Genomic DNA, 16716 nt, shown 5'->3' on the forward strand with positions numbered 1-16716 from the left:
TCCCCCATGTAAAATATGGTACCTAGATACTAATAAGGTAAAAATTAAAGTACAGCTATCAGATCAACTTTCAATTACAGATCACAGTAGAGTGCCACTAACAGAGTACAAGGGTTCAGGAATGGTACCGTTCCACAGCCCACACCCTGCTGAGCTACATCTTCTCATAGCAACAGTTCAAGATGGAGGTTGCAAATTCGCTTTCAGCATGGTTAAGACACACTGTTCAGTTGTTTGATGCTTTTATTTATCACATGTAGAAACACTACTATTTCTGTTTGCAGGCACCTCTTGCTGCACCACTGCAAGTCACACAGCTCCAAACATTGAAGACCAGGCAGGCAGAGAAAGGAATTGAAATGTTTATGTCCAGAGTCACAAGGTCATGATCCCAGACAGTGTTTAATACACAGAAAGCCACCACAGGGACTGTCCTAATACAAAAACAGTAGAGCGTTACAAGTAAGAGTTGGTGAAAACACTAGATGAAGCAATCGTGGTGGGGAAGAGGACCTGCAAACTGGCCTTTCTCCTTTCAGCTGCCCTTATCTTTCTAGTACAGGTAATTGTGATCTAAGTAGGTGACTAGTGCCTTAAACCAGCAGAGGGGTTGACCGATGCACACAGCTTAGTTGACACGAGGGTTCCTGAAGTTCCTTCCAGCAAAACGGGCCTTGCTGCCAAGCTCCTCTTCAATTCTGATGAAAAGGAAAGAGTGTGCTAGGTGTCAGCAGACAGTGTAGAACTGCATTAGCACAGCTGTTGGCCTTACACTAATCATCTGACCTACCTGGTACCAATTATACTAGAGTCACAAGCCAGTTCCCGCCAAGCAACGTCAGTTACACACATTTAACTGCACAAGTCAGTATCACCCATTTTACACAAGCCCAAACATTTTAAGTGCTTGCCCAAGAGAACTGCATCATGCAGACAGGAGAACAATATCTCCTATCTAGTATCACAGGATGCTTTGTATGATGTTCTGCTTTAGTGTGTCCATTATGGACATTACCCATCCAACTCATCACGGCCTACAGCCAACCAGGCAAGCACAGCACCAGCCCAAAAGCACCTCTGCCAGTGTCAGTTTATGCCCTCAAGCAGCAGTGTTCCTCAGATCCAGAACACCAAACTGTCCTCCAAATGCATTAACGGAGCATCTGTTCTATGTCAGGCTTAACCCTCAACCCTTTCCCACTCCCCCCTGAGAGTCTCACCTCAGCAGCTGGTTGTACTTGGCTAGACGCTCAGATCGGCATGGGGCACCAGTTTTGATCTGAAAGGGAAACCAGAAAGTTAGGGAAGAACTGTGGCAGAAATAAGGCTGCAGATACCAACACAAAGCTATTCTGTTTACACTAACAAGCACAGTCACAAACTTCATTTCAGCATCAGGCTGTAAATATCTGTATGCTCCAACAGAACAGGGCTTGGGAGCAATAAAGATTGTTCAAGAGTGAACATCTTCAGTATCAGGAAATCCCAACACACCCCTTGGAGTCGACTATAGTTTTTTTAAATTGGGAATTCAAGGTGAACTCACGTAAGATCACACATTCCCTCATTACACACATCAGCTTCCTATATATGCAAACAGCAAATGTGCACCCCCTTAAGTCAGGACAGACCCCATCTGCTGTGCAGCATGGCTTCACCATCGTACTATCTCATCAAAGAAAAAGGCAAACTACAGCAGCTACAGATACCAACCTGACCAGTGCAGAGACCAACTACCAGATCAGCAATGAAGGTATCTTCTGTTTCTCCAGAGCGATGACTCACCATCACACCCCAGCCGTTGGACTGGGCAAGCTTGCAGCTAGAAGAGATAAGCAGATGAAGCCTCACAACGTGCCTATTTGCTTTGCAGCCTTTGCTCTTGTGACAGGCATTCCTTACTTTGGCAAAACAGAACTGACCTTTGGTATATGTTAGGTTAGGATCATGTGACAATTTACGCATGCATACACCCAGTGAAGTTGTTTGATGTGCCTATACGACTTCAAGACCACAAAGGATACCACTTGCCAGTATCCTCTACTAGTTAACAGTTACTCTCCCCTCACAAAATAATTACAATCAACAGATTTCTGTTCCACTAGATCTGGTCTGTATGTTCATCACCCTCAAGTCCACAATCCCCGTTCCCTGTCACGGCCAAGAGAGTAAAACTTACGCTTGCAGGGATTCTGTCACAGAGCCAATCTGGTTGACCTTAAGCAGGAGGCAGTTGCAGGATTTCTCCTCCACAGCCTTAGCAATACGCTTTGGATTGGTCACAGTCAGATCATCACCAACCACCTGGATGCCAACACTGCCAGTGAACTTCTTCCAGGCAGCCCAGTCATCCTGGTCAAATGGGTCTTCAATGGACACCACTGTAAAGGGATACAAGGAGCTTTAAGACAATGCCACCCTGTCAGGTCTTGTTTGAAAGCACTTGCTCCGAAGTGCCGCAGCCAAGTACTACCCACCTCAGAGAAAATTCCCAAGACCCCTAAGAGGCTAACTGTTTGTTCTGCTTTCGATCCCTCTTACAAAGGGAGGCTGCATCCTAACTCTTTCCTTCAGCAATCAACCCTATTTGCCACTACTACTGTGCTTCTTGATAATGAGGAACTTACAGGGGTAGTTCTTGACAAAGCCCTTGTACAGATCAGCCAGCTGATCAGGAGAAATGTATCTGCTGGGATCATCAGGGGATTTGAAGTCCAGATCATACTTTCCATCACGGTAGAACTCTGAGGCAGCCACATCCATGCCAATGACAACCTTTTCAGAGTAGCCAGCCTTACTGATGGCAGTCTTCAGCAACTCCAGAGCTGAAACACAGTAAGGTATTTCTAAGTTACCACCAAATATCTTAACTCAAAAGCTATTCATTTACCAACAGCAGTACATTCACTCGGCAAAGAATCTCCATTAGCCCCCAAGGAGAGCACAAAGGCCACATAGAACAAGTTCTGTAACTCTCCGGCTTCTGAACTGACTGGAACAAGGTATTACTTTAATACTGCTTTTAGCTTGTAATACCCTTGAGACACCATTATGGGATTCATTATCTCTTCAGGCAGGACATGTCAGCCCAGAAAGCTTAAAACTAGATGACACTGCATCCTCTTTCAGCTTTATACAAGTGGGCAGGAAGTAGCGACTGCCCTTTAATCCTTTCTGGCTCCAGATCAGGTGCTGACCATAAGTGGTAAGCATCCAAACCCTGAGAGGCAGTGTGATGCACAGCTTGCCACTGCACAGGGCACCCTCTCTTTGCATCCACCTGCTCCCCACTACCACATTGATATGTAGAAGAGGAACAGAAATACTCAGTAGGAGCCTCTAGACACTACCCACTATGCTACCCTGTTTGGCCGAGTCCAAGCAAGGAAACTGAGCATGGTCATGACCACTAAGACTCTCCTAATCACCCCTGACTCAAAGCCAAGCAGCTGGAGCAGCCAGGCCATTTACAGTAGGAAGCTCAGATCAAGTGCTTTGGTTTGGGTTTGTGGTTTTGGGGTTTTTTTGGTTGGTTTAGTTTTAAGATGTCAGTTAGTACTAACTGCAAAGCAGATGCTGCCAGCAACACAGATTCCTTAGACTGCAACAGTCATTCAAGGTCATCTTCATTGACGTCTGACAGGGACATGCCTGTGACTGTGGGATTCAGAACCACCCTGATTTCTGGTGCTGACTCTGTATCTTCAACAGCAGAAAAGTTAATGCAGTTCAGAGGTCACCTTCAACAGTAACATAACCAACACCTTTAAGCAACAAACAACTTAATAGTTCTAGTATTCTACTGCCTTATTAGCAGCTCCCTTTCTGCAGAAGGGATTGAAAAATAGCTCTTCCAGTGCACTTCTGTAGGAACCAGTTACTTCACTTTCCACAAAACAACTGCCTCCCTCCCCCACAGGTTTCTGAACAGAACTGTTTGGCTGCAGAAGCAGCCTATGCCTCAACTTCCCAGGCAAGCCTTCACGCACTCTCACACATTACCAGGCATAGTTCAAACTGGTTTCCTGCTTTGTCAGCAGAAAAAGAACTCCACTGAACTTTGACTACTGACTTCTAGGGAAACATGCAATGCACGCGGACATTCCCACACCACTTTTTTAACTGGAAGAGAGTAAGATTCCCTTAAGCTGCTACAGGAATGAAACAGTTATGAGGCAGTGAAGTCAAAGCTATCCTGTCAAGCTGCATAAACACATGTCCAAGGGAAGAGCTCTGTTACTATACTGGACCACACCAGTATAACATCCTGGAAGGTTTGTCAGGATTAAGAAGCAGAGCAAAGAAACAGCAGTAAGTCCTATGACCTACTGATCCTGCTTTCCATTCGTCATGGACAGGTATAGTCTTTATACTCTGCCTATCAGTTACATCTCCTCCCACAATTAGCTTCTTCTTACCTTCTTTGTTTTCCAGGATGTTGGGGGCAAAGCCACCCTCATCACCCACATTAGTTGCATCCTTGCCATACTTCTCCTTGATTACATTTTTTAGGTTGTGATAGACCTCTGCACCAATGCGCATTGCCTCCTTGAAACTGTCAGCACCGACCGGGAGGATCATGAACTCCTGCATAGCCAACTTATTGCCAGCATGGGAGCCACCATTGATCACATTAAAAGCCTTGGAGTAGCCAAAAAGAAAAGGCAAGTTAGAATGTTTCAGGGTAAACAGATAACAGCATTTATGTTAAGACTCTTCATTCTCTAGAAAACTTGATCCAAGACCACAAGACATCATGAAGCACCTGGTTAGATCAAGTCTTTAGCTAGCTCTATCAAGGGACTTACAGGAACTGGAAGAATGACTTCTGCATTTCCAGCAAGGTCAGCAATGTGACGGTACAAGGGGACACCCTTCTCAGCAGCGCCAGCTTTGCATACAGCCAGAGATACACCCAGGATGGCATTGGCACCAAATTTAGCTGTAAGAGGAAGAAATTGTTTACAGAAATGTTACATCTTCATAAAGAGACTCAGCAATACCAGCACCATGGTCTTGGTTATGGAAGTGCACAGCAGATGCCGTGCACTGCCCATTGTTTCTGATCATGTAAGCCACCATTCTATAAACCAGACTTCATCTTTTCCCGCCTCACTGCAACTCAAAGCCCACTTACACTTATTCTCTGATCCATCCATTTCCAGCATCAGTTTGTCAATCTTCTCTTGCTCGACAACATTGACATTCTGCAGAGAAACAAGCAAAGCACTGCTTGACAAACATGGTTCTACAAACTCTCACCTACCCACTGCATTTTTATTTCCATGGCAGTCACCAAGACTTGCTTAAGGGCAACTACCAGCAGTTGAGGAGACAAGTGCTTGTCATTACCACACAGCAGCATCTTCTGGTCACTTCCAGCAGACTGGTGCTGACAGGTAAGTTGTCAAAAACTTTTGTTCTTCACATTCAGAGCTGTAAGGCTATCTTGTCCCTTGAATTCGTGACTCTTACACTGCTATCTGCTTGGCATGGCATAGGAGAAGGCCCCAGTTTATGCCCCCTGTCCCCCTCCAGTGCAAGCTCAAAGACAAGCAGTTTGCTCACAACATACACCCATTTGTAACTCAGTACATAGTGTCTGGGATTGTCACTAAGAACGTGCAATGACTATGCAATACCACTTAGTTTTGCACCATCCTTTCTAGCACACAGGATTCTCACTCAAGCAGACTTTACCAAGACCCCCTCAGATTCCCTTCCAGAGTTTATCCAGCCTGCTTGGATAAAACCCAGTCCCTTCCCATCACTCAGTCATCCCCTTAAGCATAAAGCAGTTTGTATCTTAACAGCACATCACTGAAATTCCCAGATATATTACTACACACTACAACACTAAGCCGCCAGAGGTAGTTTTGTTTAAGTTTTAGATATGCAGTCATTAAGTCAAGCAATTCCTGTACGTCAGTTTGTTCACATGCATTCTGATACGCAGGCTAACCCTGCCTCCGCCACATAATACAGTTCCCATAACTGTTTCAAGAAAACCCATCAGTTAGGACATACTGGACTGGCATTAGCTGATGTTAGCAGAAGACAGATTGCTCCTACCTTGCTAATCAGTGCAGGTGCAATTGTTTTATTGACGTGCTCAACAGCTTTTGAGACACCTGGAAGGAACAAGCAAATCAGACACCAGTCAACCACACTGGTTATGCAGGCATTAGTAGGTGATCCCAGTAACAATAAGACCTGAAGAATACCATCACATGCTATTCAAACCCCAATCCAGCCAGAGCTTACAGCCAAATCTAAACACTTATTATGGAGGTCGCCTCAATTGAATGGAAGTTGCATGAATTAAGAAATGCCTGCTGCAATGTTACTTTGCAAGACCATGCACTGGAGAAATTAATCCAAGTGACAAGGTTGCACTCAAAGTACATACATTACCTGTGTACACAATGCTGTCGCCAGGAACTCATTAACATATTTAACAGCTCTGGATACACCTGACAGAAGCGAAATGGACAAGAGAATCAAGGAAGAGATGAAGACTCACAGACAAGAACAAAAGCCAGTCATGCAAGAAAAAGAAAAGGACACAAACAGGTAAACAGGCCTACAAGTCAGCAAGTGTCTGATACTGAGCATCAGACTAGAAACAAAAAGGGTTCAAAGGGTAGAGAAAACTAAATCAGCCAGCAAGGCTGTATTTGGTCTTTCCACCCAAGTTTCCATACTATTGCAACCACCACTGTGGATCCAAACTTCATGTGGCTGAATGAAAGTATTTAGAAAAGCTTTTAGGATAGGCTACTCCTATCCATGCATAGAATGGATGAATATGCAGAAAGAAAAAGGCTTCCCCAGAAGTTAAGCTTGCAGCAGTTCAGGCATTTCACTATCTGCTAAGCTTTGTAACATGGCTAAAGCATCACCTTAGTCCACATTTTACACTTGATACATGCTGAAGTACACCCTCTCTGTACCTGGACACAGGCACAGAAATTGTTTGTTTGCTCCCGGCTTCAGACACGGAATAAAGCATGAACACAGCACCATCCTTTTAATCTACATGGCTACGCTACTGCATAAACCAGCAGTTCCAGTATGAACTTCCTTCTTCCCCATAAGCAGAACCATCATTATGCAGATACTAACAGTAGTCTAAGAAATACTGTCATTCCTGTACAGTGTTTAAAGATTTCCAAAGACCTAAGCTTCAGAACTTGTGAACACCAATTAAGCGCACCCTGATTAATTGCCTCTTAAATGGTCTAAATCTGCAGACTTGTATTACAAAAGGCCTACCAGCTATCTGCAACTCATCTCATTTGGTGATTATTTTTTGTAACTCATGTTACCCCGCAGCTGACAAAAACCTTCAGTTGTGATAGTTTGTTGTAAAAGCTCAGACTACTGTCTAGTAAAGTGCCATGAAGAACTGCTTGTAGGAACAGATTTAACAGGTCTAAGCACACAAACATTTAGTACACTGAGGTAAGTACACATTTACTCTTCTCAAGGAAAAGAAAAAAGCCCTAGGTAAACAGCTTAAGTTCTTTGAGATAGTCATCTAGGAGTTTATTCTGTGTTCAAGTAGTAACAACCATGAATCTTCTCAGACAAGGGTCTCCAAGTTCAATTCCACAATTACCCACTCTAACCACTCTTAATAGGCACAGAATAGTTCAGATTTCTGCCAGTCAGGTGAAAGGAAAGTTTGAAGACAAGTAATTCTCTCTCCTAGCCAAAAGTTCAACTGATTGCATATATTTGGAAGGCATCACCTGTACTTTTAGAGTAGCAAGCTAAAAAGGAGTCCCCACTGTCCAAGCTCTAAGAGTAGTCATAAGAATTACTACTAGGGTGCTTATTAGGTTAATGACATCTTGTATGTGACTATTCGTTTTCCCCTACACATGTTCCCAAGCCAACCTGGCAAAGCCTGTGAGTAGTTTCCTTTCAGAACATACAATCAGTACCCAGACAGCTAAAATATTACACCACTAACACAATCTTAAGTACCCTGGCTACTATAATGACAGACAAAAAGCTGAAGTGACTTTAGCTATTATGCAGTCTGAAACAAAAATACCTTCCATGATTACCAGCATAAAGCTGCAGGTTAGCTGTGGTCAGCAGCTGGCATAAACCTTAGGTTCATGATTTAACATGTTGGCATCTAAGGAGTCTATAGTGACAACAGTTCTTTGAAAATTTGGTCTATGAAGAAAATTTGTGACTAACTGCAGTATCACCAAGCTTTTTGAAGCAGGTAGTTTAGATGCTCTTATAATACACACTGCTAAAGCACTCTTACTCTTGACACACACCAAGATGCAGGGCAACAGAAGTGGTGTAACAAAGTATCTTTGGGCATACTGTACTAGAGACATCATTATCTAGCTGGCATGCCTAAACTCCACCTACCCCACCTATGGAAGTACAGTGACTTCCACTACTACACAGCTGCCCTGCTGGAGGCAGTCACTCTCCACATTGTCCCCTGGCAAAATCCAGCAGCATGTGCTTTACCTCTGCCCCAGCCCCACAGCCTACAGGTGGTATGCACTGCTATCACCTTACTCCACTGGTTTTGCCTAATTGCCATGCCTTGTATAGAACATTGACAGTAGTGAAGAAGCCCATGTGCCCTCTGCTACGATCTGGCATAAACATATGCAGCAACACAGCCACTGTTAAGAGGCCAAGCTGCATTCCAGAATTCACATTTACCTTTCCCCATGTAGCGTGTCTTGTCATTGTCACGAAGCTCCAGAGCTTCATAGATTCCAGTTGAGGCACCGCTGGGAACAGCGGCTCTGAACAAACCTGTTTACAACAGAAAAAACAATTGTTTTGGCACATGCAAACACAAAAAACACTCTCCACCCATACGCCATCCCAACCTACTGCACACTTCCATCCCTGGAGATGGGAGACAATCTCTGCTCACTTATACCTGTCTGCTCCTTAACAGTAACACCAATTCATCAGTGCCTCCTTCATACTGATCAAGACCAAGCTGACTCACTCATTCTCCACCACTGTGCATTTCAAGTGTTTAAGTTGGGACAGTCATCCGTTCCCCTTCCAAAAAGGCAGCTTTATTCACTGAGTCTACTATTTGAGCTCAGTCTGGCAGGCAAGCTCTTAAGTTTCTCCAAGATACAGCATAAAAGGGACAATTAGAATGCTATTTTGTTAATATGGGTTCCAAGGTCTCCCTTGTCAGCACAGCCACCCAGACAGCCCATTCTTCCAGCCACAGATGCTGAACTTTGGGCAAATTGGTACACTGGAGCCTGCTCTGCCTGTGGTTCAAGATGCCAGCTTCAGTCTCCAGTCTTTCCCTTGTCCCACTACAGCAAATTATTTAGTAGGGGCAATCTCATTAAGTGACTGCATTAATCTTTTGAAGCAGAAAGATCAGTTATTTAGTTAGTGCATTACAGCTATTGTGTTTGCCCATTCCATCAAACCACACTGGTATGTGTTTGCACAATGCCTTTGTCAGATCCCATCAGATGTGGGATGAACAACTAACAAACCAAGGGGAAAGGCCAAGTCCTACAATAATTAAAAAAATAAGATGCTATATGTGAAAACCCAATTATACAAGTTTAGTCATGCCTGAGTACTTAAGCTGAGAAGAAACCATTACCCAAGATTCAACCCTGCAGCAGAACACTGTTTCATTACAGGAGGTGACTGCTAGACAGACCAGGAATTAATCTTCAAGTGCAGTCACAGAGTTTGGAGAACACTGAAAACTAAGACCATTAGCAGCTGCTTAAGGACAGGAAGGCAGGCCCTGTTGACTCCAAGTTTGTCAAGTGCTATCCCATTTGTGCTCAGGGCAAGGGAAAGGCAGCAGGTTTCGATTAATACTTGCACAATGCAGACTGTAAGAAGTGACACACTTCAAAAAATCCTTTACTGTCCAGACCAGTATCTTGAGCTCAGAAAATTCATCCCAGCAGAATAATGTAGAGGTTTCTTCTTGACTGCCTCTTCAGTTCTATCAGATACAAGAAAGGAATAAAGTATCTACAGCTAAGGACTCACCTTTGTTGGTGAAGAGGTCTACCTCAACAGTGGGATTCCCACGAGAGTCAAATATTTCACGGGCATGGATCTTAAGAATGGACATTTTTAACACCTAAAAAAAATAAATGTTTAGCATTAATCACAGAATGGTTTGAGTTGGAAGGGACCTTCAAAAGTAGTTCAATGCCCTGCCATGGGCAGGGACACTTTTCACTAGATCAGGTTGCTCAAAGCACCGTCCAACCTGACTCTGAACACTTCCAATGACAGACGCATCCACAACTTCTCTGGTTAACCTCTTCCAGTGTCTCATCACAAAAAAAATTCTTCTTCATATCCAGACCAGTTCTACCTTCTTTCAGTTTAAAACTTCCCATTTTAACCTGTTCATCAGTATTCTTTTAAGTATAACTGTGCAATCAATTATAATTTTTTTTAAAAAAGGACAACCCCCATGCCTCTCCTTCCTTGCCTGTCCCTCCTGAACAGTCTACAGCCATCAGCTGCAGCACTCTAGTAACATGATTCATCCCACCAAGTTTCAGTGCACAGGAGTTTCCACCTCCTCCTGTTTATTACCCATGCTGTGTGCATTGGTATACAGACACTTCAGTTGGGCTACCAACCCTGACAACTTTCTAGAAAAACCCTGAAATCCTTTGAGGCATCTGACAACTGTTTCCCTGTTGGTTCGTAATATATCGGCAGCCCCAGCTCTTTGTTACTCAGAACTCCATCTCCTTCCCCCACCAAGTCTAGTTTAAAGCTCTCCTCATAAGCCTGACCAGCTTGTTGGCAAAAATGATCTTGCCCAGCTTGGTCAGGTGAATCCTATCAGCTCCTAAAAGATCCAGCTTCTCAAAGGTTGATCCATGATCAAAGCCAAAATCCTGAGTATGGCGCAAGCTAGGCAGCCAGGCACTCTCCTGGGCCCTTTCCCCTGACTGGGAGGACAAAACACCTGTGCTCCTCCTAATCCTTGTAACATTGCCCCAAGGGACAGTTTCTTTTGATGTTTCTAAGTTAACTTGTTGCAGTACCATGAGACCCTACACAGAATAGTAGGAGCAGATGATAATAGATGTACCTGTAGGTACATGCTACACCTCAGCAGCCTCTCAGCAATGTCACAAATACAAGCTCCTGATAGGCAGCAAATGTCTCTAGAGAAACTGTCTAAATGGTAAATGGGTGCTTCAGCACCTCTCAGTAAGAAATCTCTTATTACTAAGACCTCACCTGCTTTTCTGGTGGCTCTGGTTCTAAAGCAGGTGGGTGGTTGGATCACCTTTGCATGGTTTGCTTTTCCTGTATCCTGTCTGTTACTCACATGCTCCTCATTCTTCAGCCCCAGAGTATCATGTCTCTTATGCAGGAGCATTTCAGAGGATTGGGGCAGAAGAATCTTCCTCAAGTGGAGACGAGGGGTCCAGTCTCCATCTCATGAACCACCTGCACCAATTAACTCAAGGTTGAATTCAGGCTTACCTTCCCTTTGCACATAATTAAGGCAGGGCCCAGCCTGTGACAGTACACAGTACCGTGTATCTTTCTTCCGTTCCCATCCCTGGATACTGCACTGCCTGTTGAGCTCCTCTTGTAACATAGCCTACTTGTTCAAGAAATTTTTCCCATGGTTGCACTTGCAGCTAAGGCATCTACTGCTGCCTTCATGAGCTGGGGGACTTTCAGAAGCTCCTTGTTAAGGTCTGGACAACTATTCCAGTCCTTGAGAGGAGAGTTTGCGTGGAGACATCAACACAGGTAAGCTGTAGTGCTTCTGTTCAGGTTTCAGCTACACCCTTACAGCTGCAGCAGGTGGACACCAGCAGGTCACAGCCTCCTCACAGTTCTTATAAAAAGAAAAAGTCCACTAAAGTGGTAATTCTTTTGAAAGATATCATCATTCTAATTCCCTGGAGACCTCAAGCTTCTGGGTATGCTTGCACAGTCACCAGTTGAGTTGGAGTGACTATCAGGCTGCAGCCTAAGCCTGCAGATGAGCAGAACAGGCAGCAGCCAGATCACTGGCACACTCTTTCTACCAGAACAGCCCCAAAGCCTGCTGATGCTGCTCCCAACAGCCACAGCTCCCTGCTTCCATGTGCTCCCTGGAGGCCAGCTGTGAATGGCTTCCAGCAGCTTGAACTGGCCACAGGCACAGCTGGCACCACCCAACTCTCACTCACCCCTCCCAAGACCTGCTGCCTGGTCCCTCTCCCACATAGCACAAGGGTGCCAGGGATGCAGAAACCCCCTCAGACACCCTCCCCAGGGACCTCACAAGCCTTGCACTCCTTCCAGAATGCAGCAACTGCTGCTGCTAGCATCAACTTGACATTTGTGTCATGTAGTAACACATGCAAGCATGAAAACAGTTCAAAAACATCACACTGTTTCAACTAGGAAAACCTTATATACTTGGTGAGAGTTAGAGCTGTATGCTGAGAGGACAGAAATCTCAGTCTAGGTAGGAAAAACAGTCCAAAACCAGAAGCCTTGTTTCTATGGAGATCTAAGGGAATGCCAGCTCACCACGTAAGAGCAGCCAAGCATTCCTAATACAGGAAACGTCTGCTACCAGTTATCATTCTTTTCGATAGAAGACTAAAGTGCAGTACTTCTTAGTATGCACAGCAGCTGTTCAGAGCCTCATGTAACTCTTGAAATAGAAACTATCACAGCTCTAATTAAGAGCTTACATTAATAGTTACACCCAGTCCTGAGCATTTACAGGAATAGCTTTTCCTCTTAAAAGGAAGAAAAATCACCAGTCTTGAATACTTCCTTTTTCTTCACCTTCTCACATATCTATACGCTTTTCCTTAAGCAAACTGCAGTAAGGAATGCCTTATGTAAGCTCAGCTACATTTTAAAAAAAATCAAGTCATACAAATGCCTGTAAGCCATCAACTGGCACCTAACTCAGCTCCTCTGCAAAGAAAGCTCAGCCTCAGAAGTAGAACCATCCGGAAGCTGTTTTTTTGGCAAGCCAGTGTGGGTGGTAACCCTGTTTACGGAAATGGTTGTGAACCTCTCTGCAGCTGCTGTGATGTTATGAAAACAGGACCTTAGAAACACTGCCACTTGTACAGGCGCGTTAACTTCAGACACTCATTTCTTCCCTCCCCATGTTAAAAAACATGGCTAGCCATTTGGCTTGTCCCCTTGTAGTTAAAGCATCCTTTCCAGTTGTCCTGCTCCTAAGCAGCACATTGTATAAGGCAGGCTCAGAGATCTTAAGTAGCGCCTGCTTTACAGTAAGACCCACACACTGACAAATGATACCTCTCACCTAAGAAGCACAACTTAGTGCAAGTGGGCCTTCTCATGCTGCCACTACATAACTTCAATCAGTAAATACACAAGCTAGAAATAAATCTCTGCAACTCTCCAGTTATCAATCCCACCCATGTTAACACTTATCTCTCTGCATGTACACTGAGCGCTGGCTAATAAGAATCCCCATTTCTCTGAAAAGGCTTTCAGAGTTTATCAGGCTGGCACCTCCTATGCCTTACCTTCATTTTCAGAACCATGGTTTTGCACCAAAACTTTAGGTACCTTACCCTTTGAAAGCAGTCATCTCACAAGAAGTCTTAGTGCAATGCAAGAACCATTTGTTCACCTTCACACAGAAGGAGGCACTTCAGGAATGCACTGCAGGAGCTTCCATTGGGTAGGTCTGCCAGGTCTGACATTACTCAAGCATCCTCGACAAATAACCTCCCCTGTGGTCCCCCCTTTTTCTTTAGGGGGAGGCATTTCACAGCACTGCACCATTCCAGAAATTCCTCACACTTTTTTTTTGCCTCATTCTGCAAACCCCCTCACTTCTGTGTTCATGAAACAGTTCTCCCACTGAGCTATTCATGGGTAAAAAAATAATAATAATCTGATTCTGTTTAGTTCATCACAAGCTGAGCATTATGTATTCTGCCTTAATCAAGTCAGTCAACTTATCTAGAAAGCGAGGGTCAGCCCACGCACAAGTCTAACTGTGGAAATGCTAACAATGCAAGACAGCTCATCAGTAGCACTGTCCAGACCTGACCTTTGTACTCAGTGATGCGGCTAGCCAAACAGGCAAATACCAGAATGTTATTTAATGCATGCACTGCCTTAAACCTTTTTTGTACCGTAATCTGCTGGCAAGGTCAGTGTCTCCCATCAGGGGAAAAAACACACATGCTAGCTTCCCTGGCTTTCCCAAGAGCACACAGGTTATCACCTACTTCAAGGCTAAGTTACAACCCACTGCACCACTGCCAGTTCCAAGTACTGGCTATTAACTTCAGTCAAAGAAATCACCACTTATTCTCTACCTGATCCTCTGCTCTGCACAGGGAATGCAGTACAGGAACGTAGACTACACCAACTCAAAATTATTTCCAGAGGTTTTGTTTACAGCTGATTTCATCACCAAAAGCTGTACTTGTGAGCTGTTTTGCAGCCCCATGTCTCATAAGTCAAGACAGGGTTAAGACTGATCAACTACAAGCATCTGAATGGAGATTAAAAAGGTAACACTTAAGTTCAGCCATAGAAAGAACTATCCTAGTTAGTGTCTTATTACAAAACTGCCCTACAGTTATCAGTGGAAGTCTTTACATAGCACTTAAGGATCCTGCAAGACTGCACCTCTCACACCACCACCACTCTGAAAAAAGCTTATTGCTCACTTTATTAGATCCAAATATATAAATTCTACTGGTCAAATGTGGGCTAAAAAGGGCACCTTACAATCCTACTCCCCTGCATTCCACATAGTATTAATTCACCTCTACACTCTGCAACATGATATGACATGTTTTAAGTAATGCCTGGCAGGGAGTAAGGCTGAGATATGCTGAATTACTTTCCCTCTCATTTAATAAGATGGAGGCCTGAAACTGCATTGCTTCAGTCTGTGGGTTTGGATGACAAACTTCACTACTTCCTGCCAGGCTCAGAAAGTCTTGGCCCTGCCCTGTGACTCAGCAGAAAAGCAACGGAACATGAGAAAGACCAAGATCCTCTCCGGCAGCCATGCACGAGGCAAGCTAGTCAAGAGGCAATTTTTTTTTTCCCCACACACCTTCACATCCAGAGATGCACATCAAGTTACCAGGTGATACTCCCCACCAGTGCTACTTTTGAGATACCCCGCACTTAATGAACCCCACTAGGAGGCCTAATGCACACAGACTTGCATGCTGACATCAAACGTTAAATATTTGAGATGCGAAGCTGAAGGACATCCACTGCCACTACAGGGGAAGGTCCAAATCACGACACGCAATCCGAGAGCAACTGTTAATGATTAAGAGAGAGAGGTTAAACCCTGCCTTTGAAAGGAGCCTTGACCCACCACGTTTCCCCAGAAGATTTTACAACACAAGCGCGTGGCCCCCACCCCCGCCCCGCCAAGCTGACCAGGCCAAGGCCGGCGCAGGCCTCCCTCGGCCCCCGCCACGCGGCTGGCGGGGAGGGGTGGGGGTGGGCAACACGCCCGCAGCGGCCTGCACCCTCTCGGAGGCTGCCTAGTGCCGACCCCATCTCACGGGGGCGGCAGGGGCTCCGGGGCCGCTGCCCGCAGAGAACGGGTGAGGGAAGAGGCAAGACCGCGGTCCCCATAGGGGCCTCTCACCCCGCTGAGAAGCCGGGCCGCTGCGGCCATCCCGCCGCCGCCCCACTCACCTTCGGCCCAGCAGCCCCGCTCCACACAGCAGCCCCTCTCGCCGTCTCACCTCTGACTGGGAAGAACCAGCGGCGCTGGCGCCCAGCTATAGCCCACCCCGTGCAGAGGACCCGCCCTCCTCCAGCTCCCATTGGTCTGCTCAGCCCCTCTCCGGTTACCCATTGGCCGGGCCGGCACCCCGCCGCTCTCCCATTGGCTATCTCCTCCTCGCGCCAGAGGCGGGCTCGTGTGCGTGCGCTACGTGCCGCGGTGGCCCGGTCGGCTCTGGCGTTCGCCCCGTGGAAAATCCCAGCGCGGACGGGGCGGAGCCGGCCGCCCCCCGCCGCCAGCCCACGCGTGCCCGGGGCCGGGCGGGGGCAGCTTTCCCTGCGCGCGCGGGCCTGTCGGCGGCAACGTCCTGGGGGCTCGTCCGCTGGCGCGCGCGCGTACCGCGAGAACGGTTTCTTTGTGCCCGTGCACCTGCGTGGGGTGCGCGTGCCCTGCACAAACCCGCGCGCCTGCGCGCGCCCGTGGGGAGAAGAGGCCGGGCTGGCGGGGTCATTGTCGCTAGCGGCAGCGAGCCTTGCCCGCGCCAAGGCTGGAGGAGCGTGGGGCTCGGCCTGCGCGGCCCTCCCGCCGAGGACTGGCGGCGTTACTGCTGCAGAAAGGTTAAATACAAATACAGTAAATGCTCGCTTTGATTGTGAAGTCAATAACCGCTACACTTACTGGGGTGGGGAAGGAGCGCTCATGCGATTGGTCGTGACGCCTCACATACTCATGCGCCAGCAGGAACAAAGAGTTTTGCAAGTGTTTTTTCTGGCTCCACACAAAGGTGTTTGATGCTCCATGACACGTGCTTGAAGGCTGTTGGGATTGCGCGGCAAGGGTTTGCTAGCGGGGGGCTACAGGGGCAGCTTCTGCGAGAAGCTGCTAGAAGCTTCCCTGTGCCTGATGGAGCCTGTGCCAGCTGCCTCCCGGCTGGACCCACCACTGGCCACAGCCGAGCCCATCAGCGACTGTGGCAGTGCCGCTAGGAT

General features: G+C 46.3%; 1 protein-coding gene across 2 annotated transcripts; it reads right to left on the reverse strand.

Annotated features, from left to right (window-relative positions):
• Nucleotides 1-225: 225 nt before the first annotated feature.
• ENO1 (enolase 1) lies at nucleotides 226-15822 on the reverse strand. 2 transcript variants are annotated; one of them, XM_040588526.1, is made up of 12 exons: nucleotides 15697-15822; nucleotides 10036-10129; nucleotides 8704-8799; nucleotides 6073-6131; nucleotides 5138-5207; nucleotides 4809-4942; nucleotides 4419-4641; nucleotides 2628-2825; nucleotides 2180-2381; nucleotides 1714-1822; nucleotides 1221-1279; nucleotides 226-698 (listed from the first exon to the last, which is right to left on the reverse strand). In XM_040588526.1, the coding sequence occupies exons 2-12, from the start codon at nucleotides 10118-10120 to the stop codon at nucleotides 629-631; spliced, it is 1305 nt and encodes a 434-aa protein (XP_040444460.1). In that variant the 5' UTR covers nucleotides 10121-10129; nucleotides 15697-15822; the 3' UTR covers nucleotides 226-628. The 2 variants fall into 2 exon arrangements, with proteins under 2 accessions (XP_040444460.1, XP_040444461.1); XM_040588527.1 differs by lacking the exon at nucleotides 15697-15822 and adding an exon at nucleotides 15206-15225.
• Between the last annotated feature and the right edge of the window lie 894 nt (nucleotides 15823-16716).

Source organism: Falco naumanni, chromosome 3, assembly GCF_017639655.2.
Source record: "Falco naumanni isolate bFalNau1 chromosome 3, bFalNau1.pat, whole genome shotgun sequence".
Lineage (NCBI taxonomy): Eukaryota > Metazoa > Chordata > Aves > Falconiformes > Falconidae > Falco > Falco naumanni.

Bases quoted from the DNA above. Each gene is read 5' to 3' on its own strand.
- ENO1 (XM_040588527.1), bottom strand. The intron at 6,132-8,703 runs GTAAATGTGAAT...TGTTCCTTCCAG, and splicing joins GACACGCTACATGGGGAAAG to GTGTCTCAAAAGCTGTTGAG. The intron at 4,943-5,137 runs GTAAGTGGGCTT...TTCCTCTTACAG, and splicing joins GGATGGATCAGAGAATAAGT to CTAAATTTGGTGCCAATGCC.